Consider the following 13,898-nt stretch of genomic DNA (forward strand, 5'->3'; position numbering starts at 1 on the left):
GCAGGCTATTGTTGCTAAAGGTGCTTCTACACACATATGAATCATGGGGTGGGCTTTTTATTTTTCCCCAACTGTAGATGATTTAATGTCAGTACCTAGTGGCAGTGCCCACAAACCCGTAATCTATCACTAGTTTTAAAACCTTACATTGTATACTCTAATGCATATACTATTAAACACCCAGGTATTGTTTCAGTATTTGTGTTCATAATAGCTTTGAAAAGCTTTAAAGTGGCTTCTAAATTATCATTTCTTTTGGAGTTAAAATAACTGAAAACTGAATAGAAAAACATATGTAATGTTTTATTGTTTTCCTTACAGCAGTTAGCAATAGCTTAACTATAGCAAGCCAAAAATAAATACAAATTTTAAATAATTTCAACAATGTGTTTCATTCAAGAGGGCAACAGTAGCATTTCACGTTAATTGGACACAAAGTCCAACACAAAGCTATGGCTTCCTGTCTGTTTTCCCCCACAGGAAGTTATGAGCACGTGGTCATTTTTCTTAATGCTTTTAAACTTGAAATTACACAATTCACATATTCATTTATTTATTTTTTTATCTGCAAGGGAATTTTAACAAATTGGGCAGAGAGGAAGCCATTCTTGCGTAATTGGATTCGGCCCGGCAGAAGCAGTTAAGAGACGATGCTGAACATGCAGTAAGACATGAGGAAAATACTACAGGCAAAGAACATAAACATTGAAAATCAAAACTTAAAAGATCACCCAAAAGGCTACCGTATGCGGGCTAATTAGAAAAATCGCTTTTTGAAGTTTTCATGTACAAAGCAAAAAATGTTATTCCAAAAAAGGGTGATGTGACCATTATAAGTCACAATTAATTTCCCTGACGGTTGTGAGAGCATTAGGCAACTGAGGCAACAATGCCCTCTGTTAACCCATTCTGTAAGAGTCCAATCAAAATTCCTCCCCTGCCTGTTACACCATTCAGTCACTGATGTAAAATGTAGAAGCACACGCAAGTCATCATCCACCTAATCCACATCACCTCATTCAACCCCCCTTTACATCATTTCCTCAGAACTTTTCACAGGAAACTTGTGTGGGCAAGAGTTAAGATGTAAATAGCAATCCCCAAATCCCCAAAACTTACAAGCTTACTCACTCACACACACACACACACACATACACAAACAAGCTCCCCTCTACATCAACTGTTAACTCAGTGCATTCATTTGTCATTGATGCTTCTCCATGACTTCATTTCCCTTTGTGGCTGCGTTGCTCCCATGTGCTTTTGGCAGTTGTACGGAGGCCTGGCAGGGCCACATAGTCTTTCTGGAAGCGTGAATTTGGCGTTCTCTGTCGTTTCCTCTCCCCCTGTGTGGTGAAGAAAGCATCCTGGAAACGCATGCTCGAGGCCGTTGACTAGAAAACAAGACATGAGAAAGCACCAATGAGTAATAGCAAAATGTTCCACATGGCATGAGAATATTCTGTTTCTTTATGCCAATGAAGTTTGAAACTTATGCTTTTAAAGTTTATGTGTAAATCTTGTAAATCTAATACTTACAAGTCTGCGCTTCACCTTTTTGGGGAGGTCTTCGTCTAAGGTGTAGACATCTTCTCTTTTGGCCAACACCTGAGAGCCGTCTTCAAACTCCACCTGAGATGAGGTGAAACCAATCAGCAGCTATCCGAGAGGTTTTAAATAAATGTTTTGCATTTATACAGCTTAGATACTATCCATGCACATGCACACTCAAAATCTTACCACCAAATTTACTGCACATTTTTGCTTAAAATAAAAAAAGCAAAAAAAAAACCCCTCCTATTTACATTTAACTGTCTTCTAAATATTTTTTACTTAATCATCTTTGATACAGCAGTTACATATGGTGGTATCTGTAGGTTTGTTGCATTAATAATACATAAGCTTATATAACAGTCTAAGGAGCTGGGAAAGAAGGCAACTGGGCTTCTTTAAGTTTCTTGAAGACATTACACCTCTCATCCAAGAGGCTTCTTCAGATCTAAAACCAAATGCTGGAGTCTCCCCGGTATTTAAACCCTACTCTATTTATCATACGCCTTGTCACATGAGCCCAGGTGTCAAAATAGCTATTTCCCTCATTGCCGAGCTTCAAAAATGGCGGTTTTGATTCTTGTGAAGGAGTCAGAGTTTGGATTTCAACTCAGCTCAGTTGGAACCCTGGCCAAGCAGGTACTAAAAACACCTAATAGAAATCCAAAAGAGAGCAGGTGCTAGTGGCTTTTGGTTGCGGCAGATGGCCGCATCTCAGAGAGGCTGTTTCTGCTGGAGTTTTCTTCCTGTTAAAAGGAGTTTTTCCTTCCCACTGTCAACAAAGCGCTAGCTCAAAGGGAGTCATGATTTTTGAGATTTTCTCTTTTCTTTGTATTATTGTAGGTCTTTACCTTACAATAAAAAGCACCCTCAGGCAACTGGTGCTATATAAATGAAATTGAATTAAAAATTGAATTTGGTGTCATAAGCCACCCCCTCTGCTCAATGATGGCCGTTCACAGTGGGAGTCCAGTCGCTTTCTTTCCAAGCTCCTTAGAGTACCATGACCTGGATAGCTGAGAACCTACACAGGCATTTATATAACACTGGCTTTTTTCTGTTTGTTTTTCAGGCTACCATTATTACAGACTATAAGAGGCCACAAAGAATTTCTTTCCCCTCACTTTAACAACATTTTTGCCAGAATGCACAAGTGTGCCGTTCTAACCCTTAGCTCTAATAAAAAAAGATCAAATAAAGACCATCTTCATGTTACCTCTGCTCTTTAAATATTAACGCTGGAGTTCTTGGAAAAAAGCAGGGGCTTCATCTCTAAAACACACCTTGACAATGGAAAGTTCTTGTTCAGCCATTTTTTTTCCTTCTTAATCTGACCTATATTAAACCGTCTTTGCGTCACAGGTGCATTTGTGCATAAGTAATGGTTAACGCCCAGCTCGCCTAAATAAAGCTTAAATGGAAGCTGCATGAGTCTTAGCTTAGTTAATATTTCAGTGAGTTTGAATAATGCAGATTGTCACCTCCTTCTCTTCCTCCTCCACTTTTCGCTTTCTCACTCCCCATCTTTTTTCCCCCTCTACCCATTTTCTATCACTCTATGTCCAAACAGCTTTTGCTTCCTACGTCTGTCTTTTACCCTCCCATCATCTTCAATCTCCTCTTGAGTCATCGTGACTTCAGCGCTTCCCTCAATCCCCCTGTCTTTTCTGTCCACACGTAGACCAGGGGACATTGACAACGTCAGCGTTGAGGGAGTTCAACAAATTTACTGCTATGCCACTTTGACCTACAACTATGCCTGAAAGTCTATTCAGCACAACGTAGCCATTTGTTTTTCTCTCCCATGCTCACTCACTGCTGTCGTGACTGAGTAGTTTACAGATGGATCGCATGTTTGGGTACCTGGTACATGTAGGAGACGTTGGATCCCATGTATTTGGCACTGTAGAACAGCCCATCAGGCCATTTTACTTGAACAGCTTCCCCCACTTCAGGAGCACCCAGGTTCACACAATCTCTGCTCTGAAATACAAGAAAGTAGTAGCTGGTCTGTAAGTGCCTGAGTGTTTCAAAACGATTTCAAAAAGACAGAAGAAGTCATTCAAAGTGGGTGTCAGGATAACTGCTAAAGAGAGTAATTCCCTTTGATATATTTACCTGCTAAAAAAAACTCAAGTGGACTGACAACAGCTTTTGCTATAGTCGAGAATTTGACAGTCGAGTGCTGTTGAGATCTAAACTCAAAGCTGCATACAAAACTTCTCAGCCCAAAATGGTTGAGACGTTATGGTAATGTAAAGGGCACATGGTTTTGTTTCACTGTTCAGACAGCAGGACCTCGTGAATGCTTTGTGCTACCGTGACACACTGAATATCCCCGTGAAGCTTGTTTTCTTGTCTTCTATGTAAGGGGCTTTAACACTAGACAATCAACAAGCTTTAAGGTGAACATAGCTTTTTAACAAAACAAGCACAAGGCTTCAAAACATACACATTCAAATAGAATTTTAGTTATTTTGGTGTAATATACAATATCTTAGGTAGCTAGCTGAGGCTCAGGACTGAATGCACTTAACTTTAATGTGCTCTTAAATATAGAAACACACGTTTAGCTGTCAGTTTCCATACTCCCATGGAAACTCCTGGTGTGTGATATTGTATTTTTCTCTGAAAGGCCCTTTCAGAAACCTGCTTTGTTTATTAAAAAAATAAATAAAAAAATATTTACAATCAGAAACACTAGAGCATATTTTCAAAGGAGAAAAAGAAGTTCCTTTCTAATGAGGGGGATTTAAACAACTGGTTTGACCTCATACAACTACGCAGTGACCTCTTGAGTGTGCGTCTAATTAAACATATCCTCACCACTATGTCCTCGGGGTACGTGTCATTAGAGAAAGAGCCATCATCAAACATGACCTCGTAGAACGTCTGGGAGGTGATCTGCGTGACCTTGGAGCTGTAGTAGCGCAGGTTCTTGTGTTTGGAGATCACCGTCTGGCCAAGTGAGATAGAAGCTTGGTTTGCTTGCTGCTTCTAGTGTAGACAGAGAGTAGCAATTAGACTAATGTATGGCAATACAGAGTAAAGTCAAACTAAATTCCACTGGGGTACAGCAATGTTATACAATTAGTGACAACTGAAATGTTCTGTTAGGTTTATTTGCATTATAAAAGGCTCTGATACCCAAATCTCTGCTTTTAATACGATCAGGTTTATAGATCTGTCTCTGAAGTCATCTTGACAGCTTCTTGTACCGAGGTACAACTTTTACTTTTAATTAAGCTCAGTACGAACAGAGTATGGTTGTTATCTTTGCATTTAGAAGGGAAGAAATTGCACCATGCAAGTTAGTTGCAGCATAGTGAAGACAAACCTTAAATTAGTGTGAGTTTAAGTGTAAGTTGGGCATCAGCTCTAACAAGACCCCAAAGAAAACTTTTCTTCAGTACCAGCACAAAGAACTCATTTGTGAAATTACATCCTTGACATTTTAGATACTGGCATTCACTCACACCACTGTGGCACAGTGCAAATGTATGCTGCGCTCACTTAAAGCGGGAACTTTCTAAAACAGCAATTAGTCTTCTAAACTAGCAGTTAATTCTGTACAGCTGTTCCAATAGAATAACTGTTAAATAACTGAAATCAATAATAATAATGATCTGTTGTGTCTTGAGCTGGTTTAGCCATAAAAAAAAAAATCCCCAAAACTTTAAAAAAATAAAACAACCCCCGCCCCCGCCAAAAAAAACCAAAAAAAAAAAAAACCAACCAAAAACACAGACTTACTGCACACTTTTCTCCTCCTTTTCTAGCATAATGTTGCACTACTAACCGCACTGTCATGGACAATGTTTCAGTTTATACGTTTAATTCAGTTAACCAGCATTATTATAGATGATGCAAGTGAACAAAGCAACGAGCTGAACTTGAACCTACAAGTGACTGCAGTAATGACTTAACATCAAACTACATTTACTACCACAATTCCCCCCAAAAAACAAAAAACGCTTCTGGAACACTGTTTAAAATGTGACTATAACCAGAATGCAATGATTTACCAAATGTCATATGGCTCACGTTCACATACGGCTTCTTCTTGCATGATAGAGCTTTAGCGTGCATTTATAGATGGCACAATGACTGTGTTCACAGACAATGATTTCTGACAGCAGTGTTTCCATGACAGAAACATTTCTGTTTTAAATGAAGTGTCATCTGAGGGACCAAACATCAGCGGCATCCAGTATAATCTGATTTTTCAGCCCTGTCCATTGTCCACAGAGATTTCTCCAGATTCTCTAAATATTTTGGTATTATGAACTATAGAGGATTATTCTGAAATTGTTCCACAAATTATAGACATCGTTTTTTTGCAATGCTCTTTTTATTCCCCATCATGCGGCTGACCAGTTGCCATTTAACATAATTAGTTGCAAATTGTTCATCCAGCTCTTTCTTTTCAGCACCTTTTACTTTTCTAGCCTTTTGTTGTTTAGAGTTCTCCTGCCCTCAAATTCAAAATGAGCTGCTATTTTTCATGAAACATTACCATGTCTTAAGTTTTAACATTTCATATGTTTTCTTTATTCTATTGTGAATGAAATATAAACTTATCAGTTTTTTTTAATCACTGCATTCTGTTTTTATTTACATTTTACACAGCAGCCCAATTTTGGGGGAATTCCACAAGTTCAATTTTATTTGGGGTCAAATGAGAATATGTTTATGTCCTTAGATGTTCTAACACGCGTTACACATTTTTGAGTGACAATTATACAGGTAAATATGGCCAAAAGTTGCATCACAGCTTTCATCTTTAACGTGTTAATAGAGATTTTAATCAGACATCACAAGTTGAGCAGTGCAGAGCAGCAGTTTGTAAAGTGGGGACATTAGTCCTAATGGGTCGCATTTGTGTCACTATCTTACGCTTTATTTGTTTCAACTGAAACAAAATGTTGAATGACTTTATTATGAGCTTGTTTGTATTAAAATACAGAACATGTACATTAGAGAAGGAGGAGACTGACGCCGGTCCCACGCTAACACAGTATAAAATGTAAGGATTCCTGGTGTTGCAGAGACATTCACATCAGAAATAAAAGTAATCCATTGGATCTTCATCTTCTTTTATGCCAAGAGTAAATGAACATGCTTATGTTCATTCTTGCAGCCAACAACAGAACATTTGGTGTGCTTCATTAATAGAATATAGAGTTAGAGTTGGCAGAAAAAGGCTCTAGCAAGGAAATAGTAGTTGTTCATTCTTTGTTTGAGTGCAAACAAGCCACTGTGCACGCATCACGCCAATGTGTTGTTACACAGTGCCCTGTATAAGTCATGGAAGAAAGACTCGACTACAAACAAGGTGATTCAGGCAGTTCAGCTGTAGTATATGCAACAGGTAAAACAGAGACAAAGGCATAACATAAAGGGGCCCCTTTAACAAGCTGTTTTCAATTATCTGGCGAGTAGTCATTTGTGCCACTTCCTTAATTACATTAACACAAATTATTAAGTGATTATAATTGAGTCAGTTATTTCAAGCGTGTCAAAAACAATAATATGTCTATTTATTCCGGGCACTTGTTCAGATCAGCTGTAGCAAACACCTGTCCTATAACTTACAGCTGACGAACTCCGCGACTGGTGTCTATGGCAGGTGATTGACACAACATACGGCCAATCATCGGGCTCCATGATAACACCGGCAGCATGGGCACAGGTCACATGAAAGGAGGTGGGACACCGGCCACATGAGCACTGGATACAAGCCCCTGAGTGCCGCTTTCCCGCACAGCGTTTACGACAATAGATGCACTTCTGTAAACACATAAGGACCAGACCAGACTGTCAATAGGCCTGAATTAACTTAGGTTGCACACGAAAAGCTGGGAAAATGTTAATACTGCAAAGGAATTATAAAAACAATTGAGAGACGCCAAGAACCAAAAAATGGCCAATGGTCTAGAACGATCAGCAGCTGCTTTTAGACAAACCAAAGGTGTTTTTAGACTGTATCCAGCTTGTTTTTTAATTTTTTATTTATTAACTAGATTTAAAATGCTGTCAATGTGTTCTTCAAAAAACATTTTTATCTAAACCATAAGCATGTTCTTTAACTACGTCTTTACCAAAATGTTTTCAAGCCTTACTGGAAATGATCCAAAACGATGTCACATATACACAACGAATAAATAAAATCTCTAGCCTTGTCGTTACAACAGGAGTATTTGTCCTCGATATCACATAAAAACAACAGCTGGGCCGCCACTCTTGGCTTTTAGAATATATGGTCTTTTTAAAAGCATGTTGCTAACAGTTTAATAACACTAAAGTATGAATAGGATGGCCAAGAAAACTTGGTGGTTGAGCAGTGATTGCATTGAATTTTTTTGCTGTTGGAAACTGATTGCAAGTACATGTTGTGAAAAACTTGTTGCCCAGAGGTCAAGGATGCAACACCCTCAACTTGTGGACAACACAAGATAATTGCACAGGTCGCATTGTGGGAGGCAACAATCACAGTACAGCTCAGACTGACTGCAATCACTCTCAGACAGGTTAGCAAAGAATTCCAAAAAACTACCATCTAATTTATAATTGCAGATGGGGACTCAACTCAATTGGTTGCCAGCTGATTTATTTTCTAGTTATATTCTTATATAAAAGCAATGTCACTGAGTATCTTTATATCATTTTGCAATTAAATTGATGTCACTATTTGTGAAAGAATTAATGAAACAGTGTCAAAACTGATGTTTTAGCTGGACTCTTAATTTAAATAGTTCATTTCTGTATATGTAGACAGCGACAGATTTGCAACAGACAGCAATAGATTTGCGATTTTCACCAGTGTATCAGTAAAATGCTGTATTATCCATGACAGACTGGATGTAACAGCCAGTCAGTTGCAGTCTGGCACCAGACTTACTCCATCTTCCTGTTGCTTTATCACCATCCTGACCGAAGTTACTTTGAAGAAATGAATGAAAAGACCAAAACAGCTCTGTGTTGCTTTATATTAACAAAGATTTCTTGATCAGTACCCAGGACAAGTAACATGTTATCTATATAACAGTAGTTTCCAACAGCAGCTGCTGACTGATACTGGACCGTCATATGGGATATCTCCACGACACCACTTTTGGATCTTGGCACTGCTGACATCAGTTTGATGAACGATGAACACTGATCAAACTTTTTGGTTAATTAATACATTTGTTGTTGTTGTTTTTTATATAGAAAATCAAAAGACACTGATAGAAAACATGAAATACTGTGCTTCCAGAGATGAAAGGAGGAAGTTGTGATGGACAGCAACATCCTACACACACTTAGAGTGGCTGATTTGCTCTGTATATACAAAAAGGGCAGACTGAGGATATGATTTACACAAAGGGTAAATCATTTTACCCCAAGGGTAATAAATAAATAAAAATTCACACTGTAAATGGAAGACCTTCAGCCGGATGTTCTCCTTTTTAAATTTCAGATGCAAACTACTGCACAATACACCTACTCCCAGTGACTGCCTTTATTGCTGTGGAGGAAACCTGACCTTATTCACTAAAGCACCCATGTCTGGCGTAAAATAAATAAAAAAATAAAGTAATTTAACATTTGCATTTCCACTCCAGACTTTAAAGGTTGGCTAAGAAAAACAGCAAATTAGTAACAATAGACCGCTAAGTGAATCACCGCTCAGCTGTGCCGTGAACCTCTAACATAATATAAAGCCAATATGTGCTCCAAAAAAATTATATCTGTGAAATCTGCTGTTATTGGATACGGTAGTGTAAACAAGTCATTGATAGCAGAAAATAAAATGAGAGACCCCAGTTTAATAGTCAACAGAAACATGTTATAGGACTGCTGCAATACAAAGAAACCCTCAAGTTAAGCCAATCAGATGACATCATTTACGCTTTCCACAAATAAAAAGTGCTTCAATCCGTATGTTGTGGTATTTTCTTTCCTCGTTTAAGCTCTGTGAAGAGTACACAACTGCACACTGGCGAGCATAATACACATACACATCCTACACACAAACACTGCCATGCATCCATGCACAAACACACTTGAAGCGAAATTTTGTAAAAGACTATCTCTCGGGTTTCTGCACTAAACAGCCCATCAAGTCAGTTCCCTCTACTGTGGCATCTCTCTTGTCTGTCCTCTCCAACTAAAGGGAAAATATGACGACATGCCTCCCATTATAACCCCACTCGCTCCCTCTTCCTCTTTCACCCCCTTTGCATGCCTTCCATCTCACTCCATTTTCTCTAGTCTGCTCTTAATAAAACACCCATCTACACTCTCTTCTTCGCTTCACTTCCCTGCCCTGGCTTCTGTCTTTGCAGCTTGGTTTCACATCTTACTGAAAGTAATTTATTCATTAATCTAATTCCCTGGAAATCCATGCTATAATATCGACATGTAATACATCTATATGCAGACACGTTCCAGTGCCTCAGTGAGTTTAAGTGGGAATTAGCTGGTTTTTTAATATCTATTTCTATAAACGGTTCTAAATTACCATATCACTGCTATATCTTGTGCATAATATTGTTGTTTACATATTGTTTAAACAGCATGTGTTGAAATATTAAGAAAATACAATATCAAAAGCACCTTATGACAGTTCAATTCCCCCGTGTATATTTCTATATAATAGGATGTGATGATGCCCAGAAACAAGAGCAAGGCATCTGAGAGGTGAATAAGAAGGTGACGCTGCGCAAGTACGAACCTTTCTTAAAGTCTCTGTCCTTATCAGCTAAGCCACTGCCCTTTGTTCATTTATTTGAACAAATCAATAACTGATCTAATTAGTTGGCTCAGCATTAATTAAATTTAACCTCTACAGCAGGGCCGGCTTCGTCTTTACAATTATCAGCTTAGCCCTCTTAATGCAGATATCAGTTGGGGATCAGTAGGTATTGTGTATAGTGAGAGACTACCCTCTTTTCCTCTTGTGAAGAAAACCAAAAGGCAATATAAATGCTGATTTTAAAACGGGATGAAAATCCTAAGTTTATCCTTTTTTTTTCCCCCCTAATAATGAAGTTTCTTGTCCTTTCTGTTCCTGAGCTGAGGGAGAAGCAGTCAGTGCTTTTCTCGGTGACTAACTTGGCCTACATTTCGTAAAGCCTTTTCCCATACCTCCTACATTATGGACAGCACTGCACAGATGAACTGGCCCGACTGTCTAGTCCACTTATTGAGGCCAGCATAACAAGATTCTAGCTGGCATGCACTGTGTGCAAAATCTGCGTTTGTATTTCTGCAAATGAGCACTTATGTACATATATTGGCAGGGAAGGGGGGGGGGGAACAAAATAAAATAATGCCAATTAGATCACAAAGTAATATAAACATGTAAGAATAATTGTATGTTCTAATGCGTGTGTGAACTTCGTCAATTTTTCCCCTGTGACTTCTGCAGGGTGTATTCGGGTGCCTGTGTTGAGCCATGCGTTAAGAACATTCCCACAGTAAATTATAAATGTGTATGTGTGCACATCGGTGTGCGTGTGTTGTATGATAGTAAATTATGAATGTACTGAGCTGCTGCAGGGGCAACGGGTCCAATGCGAACTTCAGAACACGTGGCTCGGGGAGTGAATCTACAAATGACAACGCCGACAAAACAGAAAGGTAGTCTGTACGCCATCCTCGAAACTTTGAGAGAAAGTCTGCATCACAGGCGCACACTTTCTACTGGTGTACATGTGAAGAACATATTGGTTATTCATGCATACTGTGCAGTTTTTCATGTTTTACCACCTAATGAAGTATGGGTACTTCTGTGACTGCGCTAATTAATGAAAACTTGAAAACTAAATCTAAAGATTTTGTGTCACTGTGTTAAGTAGGAAACGCTTTAACATATAACAAATTCTCAAATAATCCACTTTAAGACTTATAGCTACAAAGACCCATGGGAGGTATCCAGCATTGATTGGCACTGTGATAAAGAAAGCATTTCACATCTAAAGCAAGGAAGTACCACTTCCTCTAAAAGGAATTTAGGTCCTTCCTATACTTACATTTTGGCCATCACACAGGTCATGTCAGAGGCTTTTATGAGCACCCCGCCTCTTCCCGTCTGGACTATAATTTTCATTTTGTTCAGATTTCAGCCCGTGGATATGGAAACTGACTTTGTGGTTTGTGCTTTCATATCCAAATGAGCTTAATTTCAATGTGGTGTGAGAAGATATGAACCATATCCCTGTAAATACCCTATGGGTAATGTCACTGTGTCCACAGAGTTAGCATCCCATTCAGTGTCAGTGCAGCAATATTCCTTGAACTATTTTTGGGTAAGCAGTCATGTATAAACCTAAATTGGCTGGTTCCCTGTGGTGAAGTATGACATTTTAGTTATAACTGAAGTCTATTCACTCAGATGTCGTTTTCTGAGGGACTGATAACTAAACTCAAACTGGATATCATTATGTTACACTGAAAAGTCTTCTTACCATTTCTTTAATTTGGAAAGAAAGGGCAGATGATAAGAGCCAAAGGACTTTATCTGGAATGTAACTGCCAAAGTTATATTTTGAGGCTAGATCATTGGGCCAACAGGTTTTTTCTTAACAGTGAAAGTAAAGCCTCAGTCACATAAGACTGGTCAGTGACCCTCTCTCAACCTCTGGTCACGGGGGAAAAGGGTGCATTCTACAATTGGTTAGCAAGTGATTGCTGGCTGTCGCAAGGTGAAACTGGTTGTAAAGAGTATGCTGCACCAAAACTTCCTTGGGCTTGCTTTGATCACTAGCATTTGCCCTGACTGCAACCTCCAGCAACCACTCACCAGCCAGGTGTAGAAAACACACCTTTCCCTGGTGGTTAGCAGGGGGTCACCGACCCGTTTCTAGGCCTGCATGGCCGAGACTTCAGGAATTAATTTCAATGTAGCTGCCAGCAACCTCCAGCAACCACGTGCAACGTTATCAGGGAATACCTCTTTTTCCCTCATGACCGGAGGTTGCCAGATGGTTGCCGACAGGTCTCTAGGCCTTTGTATCCGAGGCCTATACTACCTTTTTCACAACCCTTCTTAGAAGCCCAGATCTGTCCAGTTCATCTGTGCATTTGCAGTTTCACTATGGACAAAAATTAACTTCATTTTATGTCGGGGGACAAATGAGATCTAGTTCTCTGGCTATGAGCTAGAAACCCCTGAGACCTGATTCATCTTCCTTTTTTTCTTTTAAATACCATTCATGGTGTTGTATATTCTTCCTTCTTTGTGATTGTGTAGGCATGGACTTTTACTGTAACATCCTCAGGCCATCGCAGCTGTGCTGTGCTGTAACGAAAGCTCAAAACAAGACTTCTAAAAACAGCAGCAGGGCTGGAAGTGGCGCATCACTGCATTCAAAGACAACTTTGGAAGGGACAACGGCCAGTGTTAAATTGGGCATGGCTTTTAATTTTTGTTGTATAACTTTGTAATCTCAGCTCATATATATTAATGATGTATTCACATCATTGTTACTTTCAGCTCACGCAACCCATTTTGAACAATAAACTGATTTATTAATGTATCTTTTGTCATGAGCGGTTTTAAGGAGTCCTAAACTGTGATTTATTACATATGCTTCAAAGAAGAATGGAACTTATCACATCTCTGTGATCCATCTTATGTGAGGATGTGCTTCTCCAACACTTTGCTTTCTGCTGAGTTATCACAGTGCCTGCAGCAGAAAGCTAAGTATAGTGGCAACATGTCAGGTCTGCTGAGACACACTGCAGCTCCCTCATTAAACAAACACATACACACTTAATAAATGCACAAACACATGGACATGCACTCAGGGAGGCAGACATACACCTGCACACATATAGACAAACATCAGCACACAGAGAGTCTTACACACACACACACACACACACACAAATCCCCCACTCCCACCCACCAGTGGTTAATTATCTAGCTTTGATTGCGGGCATGTTCGTCTCACATTGTTAATTAGAACTGTGAACACTTCATTAATTAGACCAGGACAGTCCTCAAGGAGTGTGTGTGGTGTGCGGGTGTGTGTCTGTGTGTTCTCACCAGTTTATATCGCTGCATGGGGATCCTGCTGGTGTCGATGGGACTCCTCTTGGATTCATTGCTGAACCTCGCCTCTGGCAGTGCTACTGCACACATCACGTGAGCCCATCTATACACACATATACACACAAACAAATTAATACATTGTGATGATTAAGATACCCAGACAATTCATTTGGCTGAGCTCTGGAGATGAGGGATAAGTGTGCAGAGCTAATCGCAGAACAAAAGCTTGTCTCACTTGTCGTTTTGGGTTTTCTTTAGAGCGCCACCTCTGAGGTTGCAGAGACAGCATTCCTGGGAAAAGAGA

The 13,898-nt window shown here is 39.4% G+C and overlaps 1 protein-coding gene across 4 annotated transcripts in view; it reads right to left on the reverse strand.

The window, feature by feature from the left end:
- Positions 1-314: 314 nt before the first annotated feature.
- The window catches only part of kdm4c (lysine (K)-specific demethylase 4C), a 30,919-nt gene continuing 17,335 nt past the window's right edge, over positions 315-13,898 (reverse strand). For 2 of the 4 annotated variants that reach the window (XM_063476388.1, XM_063476387.1), the window contains exons 16-22: positions 13,830-13,885; positions 13,589-13,697; positions 7,147-7,341; positions 4,378-4,548; positions 3,415-3,534; positions 1,540-1,632; positions 315-1,394 (exon numbers count right to left, since the gene is read on the reverse strand). In XM_063476388.1, the coding sequence (XP_063332458.1) occupies positions 1,227-1,394; positions 1,540-1,632; positions 3,415-3,534; positions 4,378-4,548; positions 7,147-7,341; positions 13,589-13,697; positions 13,830-13,885 (912 nt within the window). In that variant the 3' untranslated portion in view covers positions 315-1,226. The remainder of the gene's footprint in view (positions 1,395-1,539; positions 1,633-3,414; positions 3,535-4,377; positions 4,549-7,146; positions 7,342-13,588; positions 13,698-13,829; positions 13,886-13,898) is intronic. The other 2 variants (XM_063476389.1, XM_063476390.1) reach the window with 2 other exon arrangements.

Source organism: Pelmatolapia mariae, linkage group LG6, assembly GCF_036321145.2.
Source record: "Pelmatolapia mariae isolate MD_Pm_ZW linkage group LG6, Pm_UMD_F_2, whole genome shotgun sequence".
Classification (NCBI taxonomy): Eukaryota; Metazoa; Chordata; class Actinopteri; order Cichliformes; family Cichlidae; genus Pelmatolapia; species Pelmatolapia mariae.